This window comes from Nasonia vitripennis, assembly GCF_009193385.2.
Source record: "Nasonia vitripennis strain AsymCx chromosome 2 unlocalized genomic scaffold, Nvit_psr_1.1 chr2_random0009, whole genome shotgun sequence".
In the NCBI taxonomy this organism is placed as follows: domain Eukaryota; kingdom Metazoa; phylum Arthropoda; class Insecta; order Hymenoptera; family Pteromalidae; genus Nasonia; species Nasonia vitripennis.
In genome coordinates, this window is record NW_022279616.1 from 1,365,036 (window position 1) to 1,379,938 (window position 14,903).

Consider the following 14,903-nt stretch of genomic DNA (forward strand, 5'->3'; position numbering starts at 1 on the left):
CGAGCACAGATTTACCTATGCCCTCTGACACACTGTTGTCAACTCTTGACAGCAGTGTGCGAGCAGGTGGCAACATTGTACGTTGCTGAATTTAAATCTCTCTCGATGCTTATTCTCTCTCTGTCTCTCTTACTCTCTCACATGCTGCGCCTTTAGTAGCTGTAACAACAGAAGTATTATACCGAATGTTGATTCTGTCCCGGAGAGACGTCGTAACGTGCTCAACGTGCGTTAATTGCACTGGCAACCGTTACAACGTATTTAAATTAAGATCTTTGCATTTATACTAGAATTACAAGTGTATAGTCGCCGGACACAATAACTTTGCATTGCGCGCCACAAATGGCCGCCGATCCTGTTGTTAACTGGGGCTCTATCAACAAGGTTAGGTTAGATGCAGCAGCGGTTTAATAACAAAATATAGAAGGAAAAGAATAAAAGAAATCAGGGAATAACGGGAATAACAAAAAAAGTCATTGCGGTGCACGCGGCTTCACGCACGCGCGGTGGTCGCCGTCCGCCGTGTCAGGCTGGGTTATCTGGGGCAGGAGTGGTCGGCACTAGAAGCCGCACGAGTTTGGCGATGGGTCTGGTGCAGGTGCCATCAGCAGTCTTCCGCTTGACAACTCGAACTCTCTGATCGGATCCAGGGAAGGTTGCCAGGACGCGGCCGAGCGACCATCTGCCATGGCCTTTCAGCATCTTCGGGTCCACAATCATGACCACGTCGCCGATCGTGAGATCGTCTCGAGACCGTGGCTACTTCAAGCGTTGCTGCAGCGTATTGAGGTATTGGCACCCCCAGCGCCTCCAAAAGCTGTCTCGCATCGATCGTACGAGCCGCCAGTGAGTGAGGTGGTTGGGGTTCTCAATCGGATTCACGGGTTGAGGCAGCGTGCTCAGCGGTGCCCCGATGAGAAAGTGTACCGGAGTCAGGACATCCAAATCGTCGGCGCTAAGTGGTGGGATGATGATGGGGGATGGGGGGGGGGGGGGGGGTAAAGTGCCACTTAATGCCCTCCGAGGCGAGCAAGTCAGCAACTCTGTCCCAGTCGTGCTTAGCCTGCTTAAGCATCCGGTTGAGCTCGATATTCGCTCCGCGAAAGTTAGTGGCGTTGTCGCTCCACAGCTCGTCCGGTTTTCCTCGGCGTCCTGACAATCTCGAGAGGGCTCCAAGGAAACTCTCAGTGGTCAGGTCTCCCACGAATTCATGGTGTATGGCCTTAGTGCACAGGCACACAAATACCGCCACGTACCCTTAGACGATCGGATCCCACGGCCTTTGGAGCTGAGGACTTGAAATGGTCCGGCATAGTCGACTCCACTGCGACTGAATGGTCTTGAAGGCGTGACCCTGGGAGCAGAAAGCGGAGCCATTACCTGAGTCGAGATTCGAGCAGAGGACTTAGCGCAGACCAAGCATCGGCGCACATGGGCCTTGACCTTGACTCGTTCACCGACTGTCGAGGCTGGCTGCATGGTGTATGCATATGTGACTCGGAAGCCACCGTGAAGGGCCCGAGTGTGGGCCCAGTCAATCACAAGGTCTGCCAGACGGCTGTTACCGTCGAGGATGACTGGATGTCGATCAGCGTAGGAGAGTGAAGAGTAGTCAAGACGTCCGCCCACTGCCGACTGGTCTTCTTCGCTTAAGTTCCTTGATTTCAGCGGCGTAAACTCGTTGCTGTCTGAGCCGAACGCACGTGAGGTACTCATGGAGAAGTTCCTTGGTTGTCATTGGGTTGAGCGGGGCAGGCGTCCCGCGATAGAAGCGGCGTCGGATGAGTCGACGGCAGCGGACAAGTGTCTTAAGCAATCGGTCAAGGTTTGAGAAACCGTCAGCGAACTCCACCTCGAGCACTTGCGTTACGTGGCAAGTGAGGTGAGTTGGCATCGAAGCTGGTGGTGGTTGAGCGGCTTCTGAAGGCCAGGCTACGGGGAGAGCGGAGAGCCATTCAGGACCTGACTACCACAGTGAGTTCTCGCTCAGCTTGAGTGGGTCGGAGCCTCAAGTTGCGATGTCGGCCTGGTTCTGCTTCGTGTTGACGTAGCGCCACTGGCAGCGGGGCAGGATCACCTGGACTTGGCTCACGTAGTTGTCGGCGACATCGTTGCCCAAGGAGCCTTGGGACTGGAGCCAATGCAAGACTACTCGGGAGTCCGACGAAGCGAAGCAGTCGCCGGTAGGCACGCCCAGGCTGTCCGAGCAGATGCGAAGCAAGCGAGCGGCTAGCAGAGCCGCTCGTAGTTTAAGGCGAGGAATCATCATTCGGGGAGGCGGGCGTTTCATTGTAGTGTCGCCTCTCATCGGTGCTAGTTTGGTCTTAGCGTTTTAGCCATGACAAGGGTGATGTTGGCGAAACCGGCGCTCCCTTTCGCTCGGAGATGTACGGCGGCAGCACAGGCGCACCGGCTGACGTCGGCAAAGGCGTGAAGTTGAACGTGGCCTGCGGGCGTTCAGCGCAGTCAGCGACTGAGCTTGATAGTCGATATGTCTCGAAGATTAGTCCGGAAGTCTTGTTACTGGCGTGCTATACTTTCAGGCAGAGCATGATCCCAGTCAAGCAAATTTCCTCTATACTTATGTTTAAGGAGATATAATCAAAAAATGTCACAAACCATGGTTTCAGCGGGATTTTCAAAGACTTTCCCTTATAGGAATCATTCTTCCCTTATTTTTCCATAAAAGTACATTATTAGACCTTCAAAAATCGCCCAGGTTATTTTCTGTAGCCCTATTCTATAAGGCGCTATTGCTTTTTGTCCAAAAAAGTCGTTTCAGATTACTGTGCGTCGTCTAGAAGCGGCGGGGTGAATCTTAGATGATCAGCGGCGGGATCCCAGAGGATGCCCAGCTCGTGAACCGGACCTTCTCCAGCCAGTTAGGGCCACTTCGGGCGGAGGCAGTCTTCCGGCGGGAGGTCTTCGAGAAGGTAGGGCACGTTGCAGACCCACTTCTTGAGCTGGAACCCGCCTGCTCGAAGCAGCTCAATTAACTAGTCACGACGCTTGGCCCACGCTGTCGGCACCGCAGAGAAAGTCGTCGACGTATAGCTCCTGTTCTATGGCTCTAGTGGCTTCGGGATATGGACCTTCTTCATCGGAGCAGAGCTGTTCGAGCGTCCGTAGTGCAAGATACAGGGCGCAAGATTCCCCGTAGGTGATGGTTTGAAGCGCGTATCCTCAGAGTTGACGAGAATCTGGCGGAACATCATCTTGATGTCGGCGCAGAAAGCTACAGGCCACCTCCTCCAACGAGTTACCACTGCAGTCAGATCGTTTTGAAGTTTGGGGCCTGGCAGGAGAACGTTGTTCAGGCTGCGACCAGTGGATGTCGGGCAGGACGCGTTGAATACTACGCGCAGCCTTTTCCCTCCATCCTTGCGTTGCCAGATGCCGTGGTGTGGGAGGTAATTGACGTGCGGGTGTTGACGGTGGACCTTCTGAGCACTAAGCGGTCGCATGTGACCTATACGGAGATACTCCTGCATGAAGCTTCTGTACTCTCTTTGAGAAGTGGATCCTTTTGCATGCGTCGATGAACGGACCACAGTGCTCTTCGGGCGTTGGCTAAGCTCTTTCCCAAGGATTCAAGGCTCCCTTTGGCCGGGCAGCGGGGCGGAATACCAGCCGGAATCATCACGCCTGTGCCCTTTCACGTAAAGTGCTTCGCAGTCAATGTCCGCTGGGAACAGTCTCGTGGTTTGGGGAACCTCTTCGACGGCCCAAAATCTCTGCATGAGGATAATCAGCACCTCATGCCAAAGCTCGCGTACAGGTTCAATCGACGTGGAGAACACGGATGTAAGTGGGCTCGAGTCTCTGCTCCTTCCTTCGCCGGTGATGACCCACCCGAATGTGGTTTGCTGAGAAAGCAGTCTTTCTTTCCGGACCAGACCCGGAAGCAAGAAATCTGGATAGAGGTTGGCTCCGACCACCATGTCAACTCCTCGTGGCGTCGTGAACTCGGGGTCTGCCAGTGGAAGGTCGTTGCATAGCTCGACGGCTCTTCGATCCATTTCGCGTGACGGGGTTCGAAGTTGCAGGTGCTTGAGGCCGTACGCGTTTACTGGGTATGATGTTGAGCGAACGAAGGTGTAGAGTTGAAGGTGCGTGCGTGTCATGGTGGATCCCATGAGACCTCCAGAAACGTCGGCGACTCCGACCTTCACACAACAATTCTTTTATTAGTTACAATTAATTGTGACTTGTAGCAACTAAATTACAGATAAAAAAGAACTGAGATCAATCGAACAAACTCAAGTTTATTATAATAATGATGTAATCACAATGAAGATGAAGTAAAAAATTATTTTGTTCTTAAAGGGCTTACTTAACTTAAAGTTTAAGTTATATAATGATCAATTAGGAACAACTCTCAAGATACTTACTACGTAACTTTCCATGGCCGTTTCATTTTACTTATGGTGTTGTTTATTAGTAACTTATTTATGTACATAGACTTTATAAAATACTTATTTCGATGCAATGAAATATTATCAATGTTGATAATACGACACAGATTTGTATATTTAGTTTCATAAAAGTATATAATATGATGTAACATTTTTTTTCTTATGTCTAAACAAATTATAAAAATTACGCATAAGTTATGAAAATTTTATTCATTTAGAAATGAAAATTATGTAGAAACAATTAATTTTTAAAAGATTTATACTTACTTTTGCGTACTTAAAAGCTCTTTATAAGTACCAATATAATGTATGTGCAAAGTTAATACATTAATAAATACTAGCAGGACACATTCGCTTTGCTCGCGATTAACATAATGATTCACATAATGAATGAGAAAATAAACCAACCATTTTGACCATTAACCAACGGTTGGCCCACGGCGTTGGCCAACCGCTGTCCAACCTGATTTAACTATTAGAAGTCTAGTCTGTGTGTATTAGCAAACATGCGCTCTGCAGCTGATGCCGCGTATACGCACTATAGTAACTCTTGGCGACTTGTGCGTACACCTTTTCACATAACCCTAAAATTTAATAAAAGTTTATACTCATTTAAAATTAAATTCTACGATGTCAAAACTATATTATTGTTCAATCTATTACTTGTTATTAATAAAAGAGTCATATTAATAAATTACTAGCAGGGTCAACTCACTCCTAATGTCGCTCGGTTGATTAGGTATACGTATTTATATTTACAGCTCTATATATTTATTTTTATAGCTCTGAAGTAAATTCAAAAGTAATAAGATTATAATAACAACTACAAAAAATTAAAAGGTTACGCTATTAAAAATGTCGAATTTTCAATAACAAAATTGGATGCCATGTTTCATTTCGATTTCAATGAATCAGCAATAATGGAGAATGATTTAGGTAGCATGAGTAAAATATGTAAATTCTATAATGCTAAACATTTTAAATTTGAAATATTATGTGATACGAAGTTTTGTAATTGTTGCAATAGAAGAAACGTTGTATTATCTGACAATATCACTTATCCTTAACATTTAAAATAATTAGTTTCTAGAAATATTGACGAAAGTCAACACTTTTTCAATAATATTAAACAATATAATAATACACTTGCCTTCGCAAGTTTTGGAGCTAGATTAGATGCTGTTTTCGGGAAAGGCCCTCAAGTTATTTGAATAAGTGGTAAAATTTTCTACAATATTTATACCTTACATCCAGACGAAAACGAAGCTAGAAGATATGGGCAACTATACATCATTGATAATGAAATCGCCTCGTAATCACGATTGCAAACTAATGGGTCATGTTCTTTAATGGTATTAAAGGAATTAGAATTATTTTCGACAAGTAAACATTTACGCTAAATAATACAAAATGATGTACGAAGTCGTAATAGAAGAATAAAATCGTTTGAAAAACAACAACGTTGAGTTAAATAGTAAAGAAATTATAATGTATTTAACACGCAATTCTAATCATGATAAACGTAGATATAACGCAGCTAAATGTAATAAAGTAGCCGTGGTATTTGTAGGTGAAAGTGGTCAACCACCAGAAGAACGAGATATATGTATATATTCAAAACATAGAGCGCCTAATAATATACCGTTTTTACCGAAAAAACAAAGAAATGAACACCAAGAAAAAGAGTTCAGACGCCAATTATAAGTAAAATGCACTTTGTAAATACAAAGGATCATGAAAGATATTTTTAAGATTCTTATTATATCATGTCAAAGGGGCTCAATCTTATAAGAATTATAATTATTGGAAAATGTTACATACGCAACATTTCATGAAGTAGTTGTAGCTAGAAAATTAATAACCACTGATGAAGAATGGGACAAATGCTTGGACTAAGCAATCAAGGTTGAATTTCCTAAAGCTCTGTGTTACCTGTTTGGTTATATATGCGTATTTCATAACCCAGTAAATGTTAAAGAATTATTTTAAAAATATGAAGCATATTTTTGCAGTCCATTGTTAACTAATGAAATACGTGAAAATATGTCCCTGAAACATATCTATTTTATTTTAACAAGTCATGGATATGCACTGACTGATTTTAATTTATCTAAATTGTTGATAACTCTTTACCCCTCTCTTAAGTCTTAAGTAAGGGCGACAAATCTGAAACCTTTGTTTACTATACCAGTATTGTAAAAATAAAATTTTTTTGAAATATCGTTACTTTTTTTAAAAAATATATAATTGATAGACACTTGAAATTTGACATGCTTTCTTGGACTAATAAGTACTACATTTTTCTAAAATACAAATATAAAAAAGTTTTTTTTTTCAAAAGTCATTAATAATTTGCGATTTTGCTGAATTTGGTGGGATCTTTGAATTTGCAATTAAACGAATCGTCTTAGAAGGGTGCCCTCACGGATTTTTTTCGCTAAAATTAGAACTTTTTCTTGTAATTTATTGTGTAAAACTCGTGGTTTTCCTGTAAATACTATCATTCTACATACTTTTTAAAGCCATTTCCCACAATAAAATTGTATTCAATTTGACTAGTCTATATATCAACTTTGGTTGTTAAAATATCGGGGTCTTTATTACAAAGGCCGCCTTATCTTACAGGGTTTTCGCACTTGTTTGTCGGACCATTTTCACCGCTCGTTAAAGTTCCTCTGCCTTAAGGCCTGCGATGCGCTGAAGTTGTCTTAGAAAATCTCTAGCCGCTGTCCTGTTTAGTCTGTTGTCATTTTTGCCCAGTATCTCTAGTTTAGAGTCCGCCTTTATCTATCTCAGAATGTCAGCGTATGACTTAGTTCGGGTGCTGGTGCCATCTGTGTAAATTTTGTGCATCCCCTCAGTAACTTGGAGTTTTTCTATGTTTTTGGGATGCTGAATCAAAATTTGTTGGTCACGAAGCCCAAAACCCGCCAGTTTTTTTGTTATAAACAAATTACTGATTTGCAATAAATAAATAATCGTTATCTGCAATTGAAAAAAATGAATTTACATTAGTTAGGTATTTTCGAATCGAAAGTGTTCTTACGACTTTTTTCGTAAAATGCATACTTTTTGAGTTCCACTCCACGAAGGTGAAACATCCCGTTGAATAATGGCTAGTTTTAGATAAATTTGAGTGGCCGTAAAAAATGTGTCACCAGGCACTTTTTCAGTATTGAAACGTGCTTTTGCATTGTTTTACACATTTAAAATTAGAATATGAGTGGTTCAGGTGCGTGCGTTTATTCGCATTTTCTTCCTAATTATTTTCACTTACTATCATTAAAATAGTGCACATATATGTTCACTAGAAGTCATTGAATAGTGCCGAAAAATGGGTTACAGAATACAGCAAGATAGTAGAAAACATCCTTGTATATAATTTTATATTTTTAAGCGTACTTGTCTAAAATATATTTAAAACTGTATACAGTTGCCTATCATACCATTCAATAGGATCCCTAAAATCGTAGGCAAAACAATTATTTTATCTCGCGTCAATGATATTAATATAGCTTTTTTTAAATTTAAGTATACGCAAAAGATCGTGGTTGAAGTTAACTGTTACAGAGATAATAGTACTTTTAGCCTCGACTGTATTAATGTCCAAACAATTGCAATAATTTCCTGTTGCTTAGTTTACTATCATTATCATTTGTTCTTGTCGCGTTTATGGCACATGCGGGAATGTATTTAGATCTAGGTGTTGCAACTGTATTTACAATTTCTATATTTAACCAAAAATTAAACTAAAATTATGTAAGTTATAGCTTCTGCATCCTGACATGTAGATCTTTTGTCTTCTTACTATCCTTGGTTTGTGCGATCCCGTTTTGCATTTACCTTTTTCTCATCCCCGTCCATATTTTGGGACTAGGGTTTTAGGTAACCTTACACTGTTTATTGTGAGTTTTATGACGTCTTGATAGAAATAACTATGTTCGCGTTGGATGCATTTTTTATCTTTTGGCTAATCATTGCCTTGTTTGCAAAATTAGGTTTACCTTATCAATGTTCTGCCACTTCTTGCTCCAGTAGCTAAAGTTCAAGCACGTGCGGCAGCAAATCGCTATGACTCTCTTCCAAATTCAGTAGTTGACTATCTATTGGTAGATGTGTTCTGACTCCTCAAATCTGCCCGCTTTTCGTGTTCTAGGGCTTCAAGATACGATTATTATTATTATTATTATTATTATTATTATTTTTGTTGTTGTTATTATTACTATTATTACCATCATTATTATTAATACTGTAACCATCATCATAATATATGATGTTCATCATTAATGCTGTTATTGTTATATGGCTTTTGTGTGTATTGATAACACTTATAAATAAAATTATTGGTAAAAAATTCATGGAATTAAGATTATCGTTTTTAATATATAATTAGTTAGTCTAACAAGTGAAAAAGAGGTGAGTGCATGTTTAAAAAAGCGACCGTCCAAGAATATTAAGAAAAATTTAATAATGAAATATTATTGCAAATTTTCTTAAATTGCAAATTCATTCTTAGTAATTGAAACTAGTTATAAAATAAAACGTTATGTATAACAATAACGCAAACAGAAGTCAATACTATATCCTAGTCAAAAATTTAATAAACTTGGAAGCAATATCAAGTCAAAATAAGCTCTGCATGATATTTGTTTTATGCAATCTTTATCCTTTATGTTTGCAACTTCAAATAGTTCATACGCGATATAACTGATTAATGACTACTAATGTAACATTAATAAAAGTATATTTCTTGTAATCTGGTATAAGATTTTAATGCATCATTTTATTTCATATTGATACTAAAGATGCGCTGCAATTTTTTATAATAAATCATGCAGAGATCTAATTTTATTAAATTCAACATATGTTCTAATAAATAAATCATATTCGGTTTGTGTTAAGTGTTTAAAAAAATTTGGTTCAAATAAGTTTTTATCTTTTTAAATATTCAACATCGTATTTGCACGTCGAGCCTAAAAACCTTCAGTTTCTATTATAGAAATATGCACTTCTATTTAATATTAACAATTTTTAATAAAATGCGAGCTCGTCGTGCAATAAGCATGTACGTTTGACTAACTAGTGGATATTACTTTTATTAATGTAAGTTGCATACCTTACGCGCAATCACGATTTTTCGCTCTCGCGATTCAAATCAGCTATTTTTGTTATGTTTGTCTGCTGATTATTCTAAGAAGTGTAACTGTCGCAATTTTATTGAGTAATTATTTTTAACATAGATGAAGCGTGACTGTGCGTAAATTGTATGTTGTGTTCCTATTTTCAGCAAGATTCGCACGTAGTGCGTGTTTATATTTAATAGTATTTTATTCATTTATAATATTATTTGAGGAGCATCTACTTGATTCACTTTTCTAACATATACTATACTTGACATATTTTTTTAGCTTTGTTATTGTCATGTTTCTTAATTTAATATTTTAATAATAATTGCTTTGTGCTTTTCAATTCACTTATTTTGAGCATTAGAAATACTAAAAATTATGTGAATACATGCTGTTTGATTGTAAATTGCAAAAGCTATATGAGCAACTTATTCTAAAAATTACGTGCGAATTCTTCATTGCCTGCTAAAATATAATTTAATTGATATTTTTGTGATCATAACTTACTTATTATATATTTTCACAGGTAAACAATGCTACAGCGCGTGTCCAGACGAAAAAACCACCAACAGTACCGAACGGTAGGTTTTCAGAAATATTAAATCAATCCATTTAATTTTTCATGAATTGTTAATTTTGCTTCCTCCTAGAGGAAGCTTTGTAATAGTAAAATTTTAAGTTTCTTCAAATCTTCTAGAAAATACTTTTTGGTGAGTTAGAAGTTCAAATCAAGTGTTTTAAGAAAATGTCCGTATGGATGTGTGTGTGTACCGTAATATTTCTGGAACTACTCCGTCAATATCAATAAAATTTGACATGCATATATATTTTTGAATTCTGAATTCGGGAAAAACAGTTATTTTTTATTTTCTTAACTATATTATTTTTATGGCCATTTTTTAATTTTTGAATAACGCTATTTTGCGTTTTTTTTTTCAATCATCCATTGTTACAACCAAATTGAAAAATGCATTTGAAAGAGAATAAAATTACCTACTTTTCCTCGTTTGGTGCTCGGGATCGATGGCTTTGTTCAGCAGATAAAATAAAGAAGATGATTTTTTTTTTTAAATTCATATCTCTGAAACTAAAGGTCATAACCCCACGAAAAAAATCATGTCAATGGGAAAAAAGAATCATGTGTCAAACTATATCCTATTAAAATTTCAAGTGATTTAACCACTAATTTTTGCAGTAATAAATGGCATCTCACACATTTTTCGCGCACGAAACCATAAAGCACTTGCAGTGTCGCAGTCTTGTCTAAAAAGCGTAAAGATTCCAGCAAAGCTATTTGCAGAAATGCGTGCAGGATATTTTGATTCTGTCGACATTATCTGTGAGAAACTCTGCAGAGTTTTTTGTATAGCTAGTTTTTTTATAGGATTAAAAATATTTGCGGGAGGTTGCGGAGCTTGCGCTTCGTTAGTAGTTTTGTATCATTTTGAATGTCATACTTCAAAGCCTTGTTGCTTAAGCAAGAAGAAAAGGAAGGCAAGGAGGAGTATGAGATGTTAACAAATGAAGATGCAAATAAATTCAATTATTAGTTTTCTTTTTTTTAATGTTATAGACGCCTTTAAAAGTTTCTAATCAGTCTATCAAAATTATAACTTATAATTTGTCCAATGAACTAAAATGATGTGCACTACGTATTTTACAGTTTCCATGTTACACTACCGTCGGTTACTGTGGTTTTAAATTTTGACATGGCATATGTTTATACTATACAGCTTTCGGAAAATTCTTTTAATGATGATTCAACTAGTGAACTAAAATGATATATATATATATATATATATATATATATCATTTTAGTTCACTAGTTGAATCATCTATTGTAATTTTAATAGACTCTGAAGAGGGACGTTTTAAGGCATCTAAAATGAAGGAAACAAAGGAACTTCGTCAAATTTTTGGTTCTGATCATTGCATTTATCTACACCTTTAGTTTGTTGCTAACAAACGTTAGAGCCATTGAAAATTATTATATGTTAACAAATAGATACTACATGATTTTTACATGAAGACATCCTTTTTAATTAAACAATATTATTAATAAAAATGAATAATGGCATTTTGACTTATTGAATATATTTACAGTTTAATTAAAATAATAACTTTCTGTACACATTGATTGAATACACAGATAAAAATTTAATTAACTAAAAGTTTGATAATCTGCGTACTGGCCGAAAACCTAAGAAAATTTACAGTACAGAAATTGCTATACTGTACAAGAAATTTCGCTATACGTCTATTAAATTTCATTGTTTGACATAATAAAATTCATAATAAAATATAGTAATTTTAATGGTATTGATTATTTCTACAAATCATGCGACGTGGTGCGTCGCAGCCGCGTCGAAAAATCTCTTTTCGGCATGGCACATTCCCTGTCTGGAAAATGGCGCGCGAACGGTCGGCAACGAGCCACATGGCTTTGTTGTCAGAGCCGTCGCGCGTCCCAAGAATTCCCGGACCTGATGAGCTCGCAGCGTCGTTCCGCGAAGCGGCGAGACGAACGACGTCGCGAAAGAGAGAATTAGCCAATCAGGGAGAGATAGCACGGCCCGGGCCACCAATCAGAGCGCGGCTTCGCTTCGGCCTGAGGAGTAAGGGAGGTAGCGAGCGCGACTGGCGCGCGCCGGACCGTCAGTATCTCGTGAGCCCTCGTTGAGTTAAGAGTGTTAACGTAGAGGTTCGCGAGCGCGAGTGACAAGGTTTGAGAAGTATTCGGTGTTCGGATAAGTCTCACGGCGTTCCCGAGGCGCATCCCGGCGACTAGGGTTAACAGAGTGGAAGCTCTGGCGTGAGGACCGCCACGGCCCAGTCACCGGCAATCGAGTAGGAGAGAGGACGGCGCTGATAACGACGAGACAGGAAGGACGCCCACGGTCCAGCCAACGGCCCACCTTCCATTGGAGAGGGCGAGAGAGAGAAAGAGAGAGAGAGTGAGAGAGAGAGAGAGAGAGAGAGAGAGAGAGAGAGAGAGAGACGAGTGTATGAGCATGCAGTGCGGGTGCACGAGGAGATAACCGTACGTAGTATGGGACGTACAGCGTGGAAAGAAGGAAAAAGCGAGACAAAGGGGGCATACGCCTGTCATACCGGATTGGCGTCCCTGGCGTCGAAACCCAGCGCCTTGCGGCGCTGAGGAATTTGCTCCGCGCCTCGTGAGAGGGAGAGCGAGAGAGAAAGAGACCGTCAGCGGGGCAACCAGCAATTCGTGCGAGGTTGGCCACGCCGGATGCCGCAAACAATGAAACGCCGCGGCGTAGCGACGTCGTCATCGGCCACCCTGTTCATCTAGAAACCTTCCTCGAATGATTTTCACAGCTAGACACGAAAAACCACGGGGCGAACTATCTAGACGACGTCATCGGCCACCCTGTTCATCTAGAAATCTCCCTCGAATGATTTTTACAGCTAGACACGAAAAACCACGGAGTGCACAACCTAGACCTTGTCATCGGCCACCCAGTTCATCTAGAAACCTTCCTCGAATGATTTTCACAGCAAGACACGAAAAACTACGGAGCGCACCGCCTAGACCTCGTCACTGGCAACTTTGTACACCTGGACACCGCCCTTGAATGATTTTTACAGCTAGACACCAAAAACCACGGGGCGAACTACCTAGATGTCGTCATCGGCAACCCTGTACACCTAGATACCGCCCATTAATGATTTATTCACCTAAACACCAAAAACCCGAAGCGCTGCGCCTAGACTTCGTCATCTGCCACATTGTATAGCTGGACACCGCTTTTGAATGAGTTTTACACCTAGACAACAAAAACCACTGAGCGTACCACCTAGACTTCGCCATCTGCCACTTTGTACACCTGGACACCGCGTTTAATTGACACCCAGACACCAAAAACCACGGGGCGAACTATCTAGACGTCGTCATCGGCCACCCTGTTCATCTAGACACCTTCTTCGAATGATTTATACAGCTAGACACGAAACACCACAGAGTGCGATGCCTAGACCTCGTCACTGGCAACCTTGTACACCTGGACATCGATCTTTAATGATTTTTACAGCTAGACATCAAAAACCACGGGGCGAACTATCTAGACGTCGTCATTTGGCCACCCTGTTCATCTTGACACCTTCTTCGAATGATTTATACAGCTAGACACGAAACACCACAGAGTGCGATGCCTAGACCTCGTCACTGGCAACCTTGTACACCTGGACATCGATCTTTAATGATTTTTACAGCTAGACACCAAAAACCACGGGGCGAACTAACTAGACCTCGTCATCGGCCACCCTGTTCATCTAGACACCTTCTACGAATGATTTATACAGCTAGACACGAAAAACCACGGAGTGCGACGCCTAGACCTTGTCACTGGCAACCTTGTACACCTAGACACCGCCCTTGAATGATTTTTACACCTAGACACCAAAAACCACGGGGCGAACTATCTAGACGTCGTCAATTGGCCACCCTGTTCATCTTGACACCTTCTTCGAATGATTTATACAGCTAGACACGAAACACGACAGAGTGCGATGCCTAGACCTTGTCACTGGCAACCTTTTACACCTAGACACCACCCTTGAATGATTTTACACCTAGACACCAAAAACCACGGGGCGAACTATCTAGACGTCGTCATCGGCCACCCTGTTCATCTTGACACCTTCTACGAATGATTTATACAGCTAGACACGAAAAACCACGGAGTGCGACGCCTAGACCTTGTCACTGGCAACCTTGTACACCTAGACACCGCCCTTGAATGATTTTTACACCTAGACACCAAAAACCACGGGGCGAACTATCTAGACGTCGTCAATTGGCCACCCTGTTCATCTTGACACCTTCTTCGAATGATTTATACAGCTAGACACGAAACACGACAGAGTGCGATGCCTAGACCTTGTCACTGGCAACCTTTTACACCTAGACACCACCCTTGAATGATTTTACACCTAGACACCAAAAACCACGGGGCGAACTATCTCGACGTCGTTATCGGCCACCCTGTTCATCTAGACACCTTCTACGAATGATTTATACAGCTAGACACGAAAAACCACGGAGTGCGACGCCTAGACCTTGTCCTTGGCAACCTTGTATACCTAGACACCGCCCTTGAATGATTTTTACACCTAGACACCAAAAACCACGGGGCGAACTATCTAGACGTCGTCAATTGGCCACCCTGTTCATCTTGACACCTACTTCGAATGATTTATACAGTTAGACACGAAACACGACAGAGTGCGATGCCTAGACCTTGTCACTGGCAACCTTGTACACCTAGACACCACCCTTGAATGATTTTGCACCTAGACACCAAAAACCACGGGGCGAACTATCTAGACGTCGTCATCGGCC

General features: G+C 40.8%; 1 protein-coding gene across 18 annotated transcripts in view; it reads left to right on the forward strand.

The window, feature by feature from the left end:
• LOC100113919 (RNA binding protein fox-1 homolog 1-like) overlaps positions 1-14,903 on the forward strand; it is a 371,748-nt gene that overhangs the window by 153,055 nt on the left and 203,790 nt on the right. For all 18 annotated transcript variants that reach the window (XM_032601587.1, XM_031925312.2, XM_031925321.2 and 15 more), the window contains one exon: positions 10,068-10,122. In XM_032601587.1, coding sequence (XP_032457478.1) covers positions 10,068-10,122 — 55 coding nt within the window. The remainder of the gene's footprint in view (positions 1-10,067; positions 10,123-14,903) is intronic.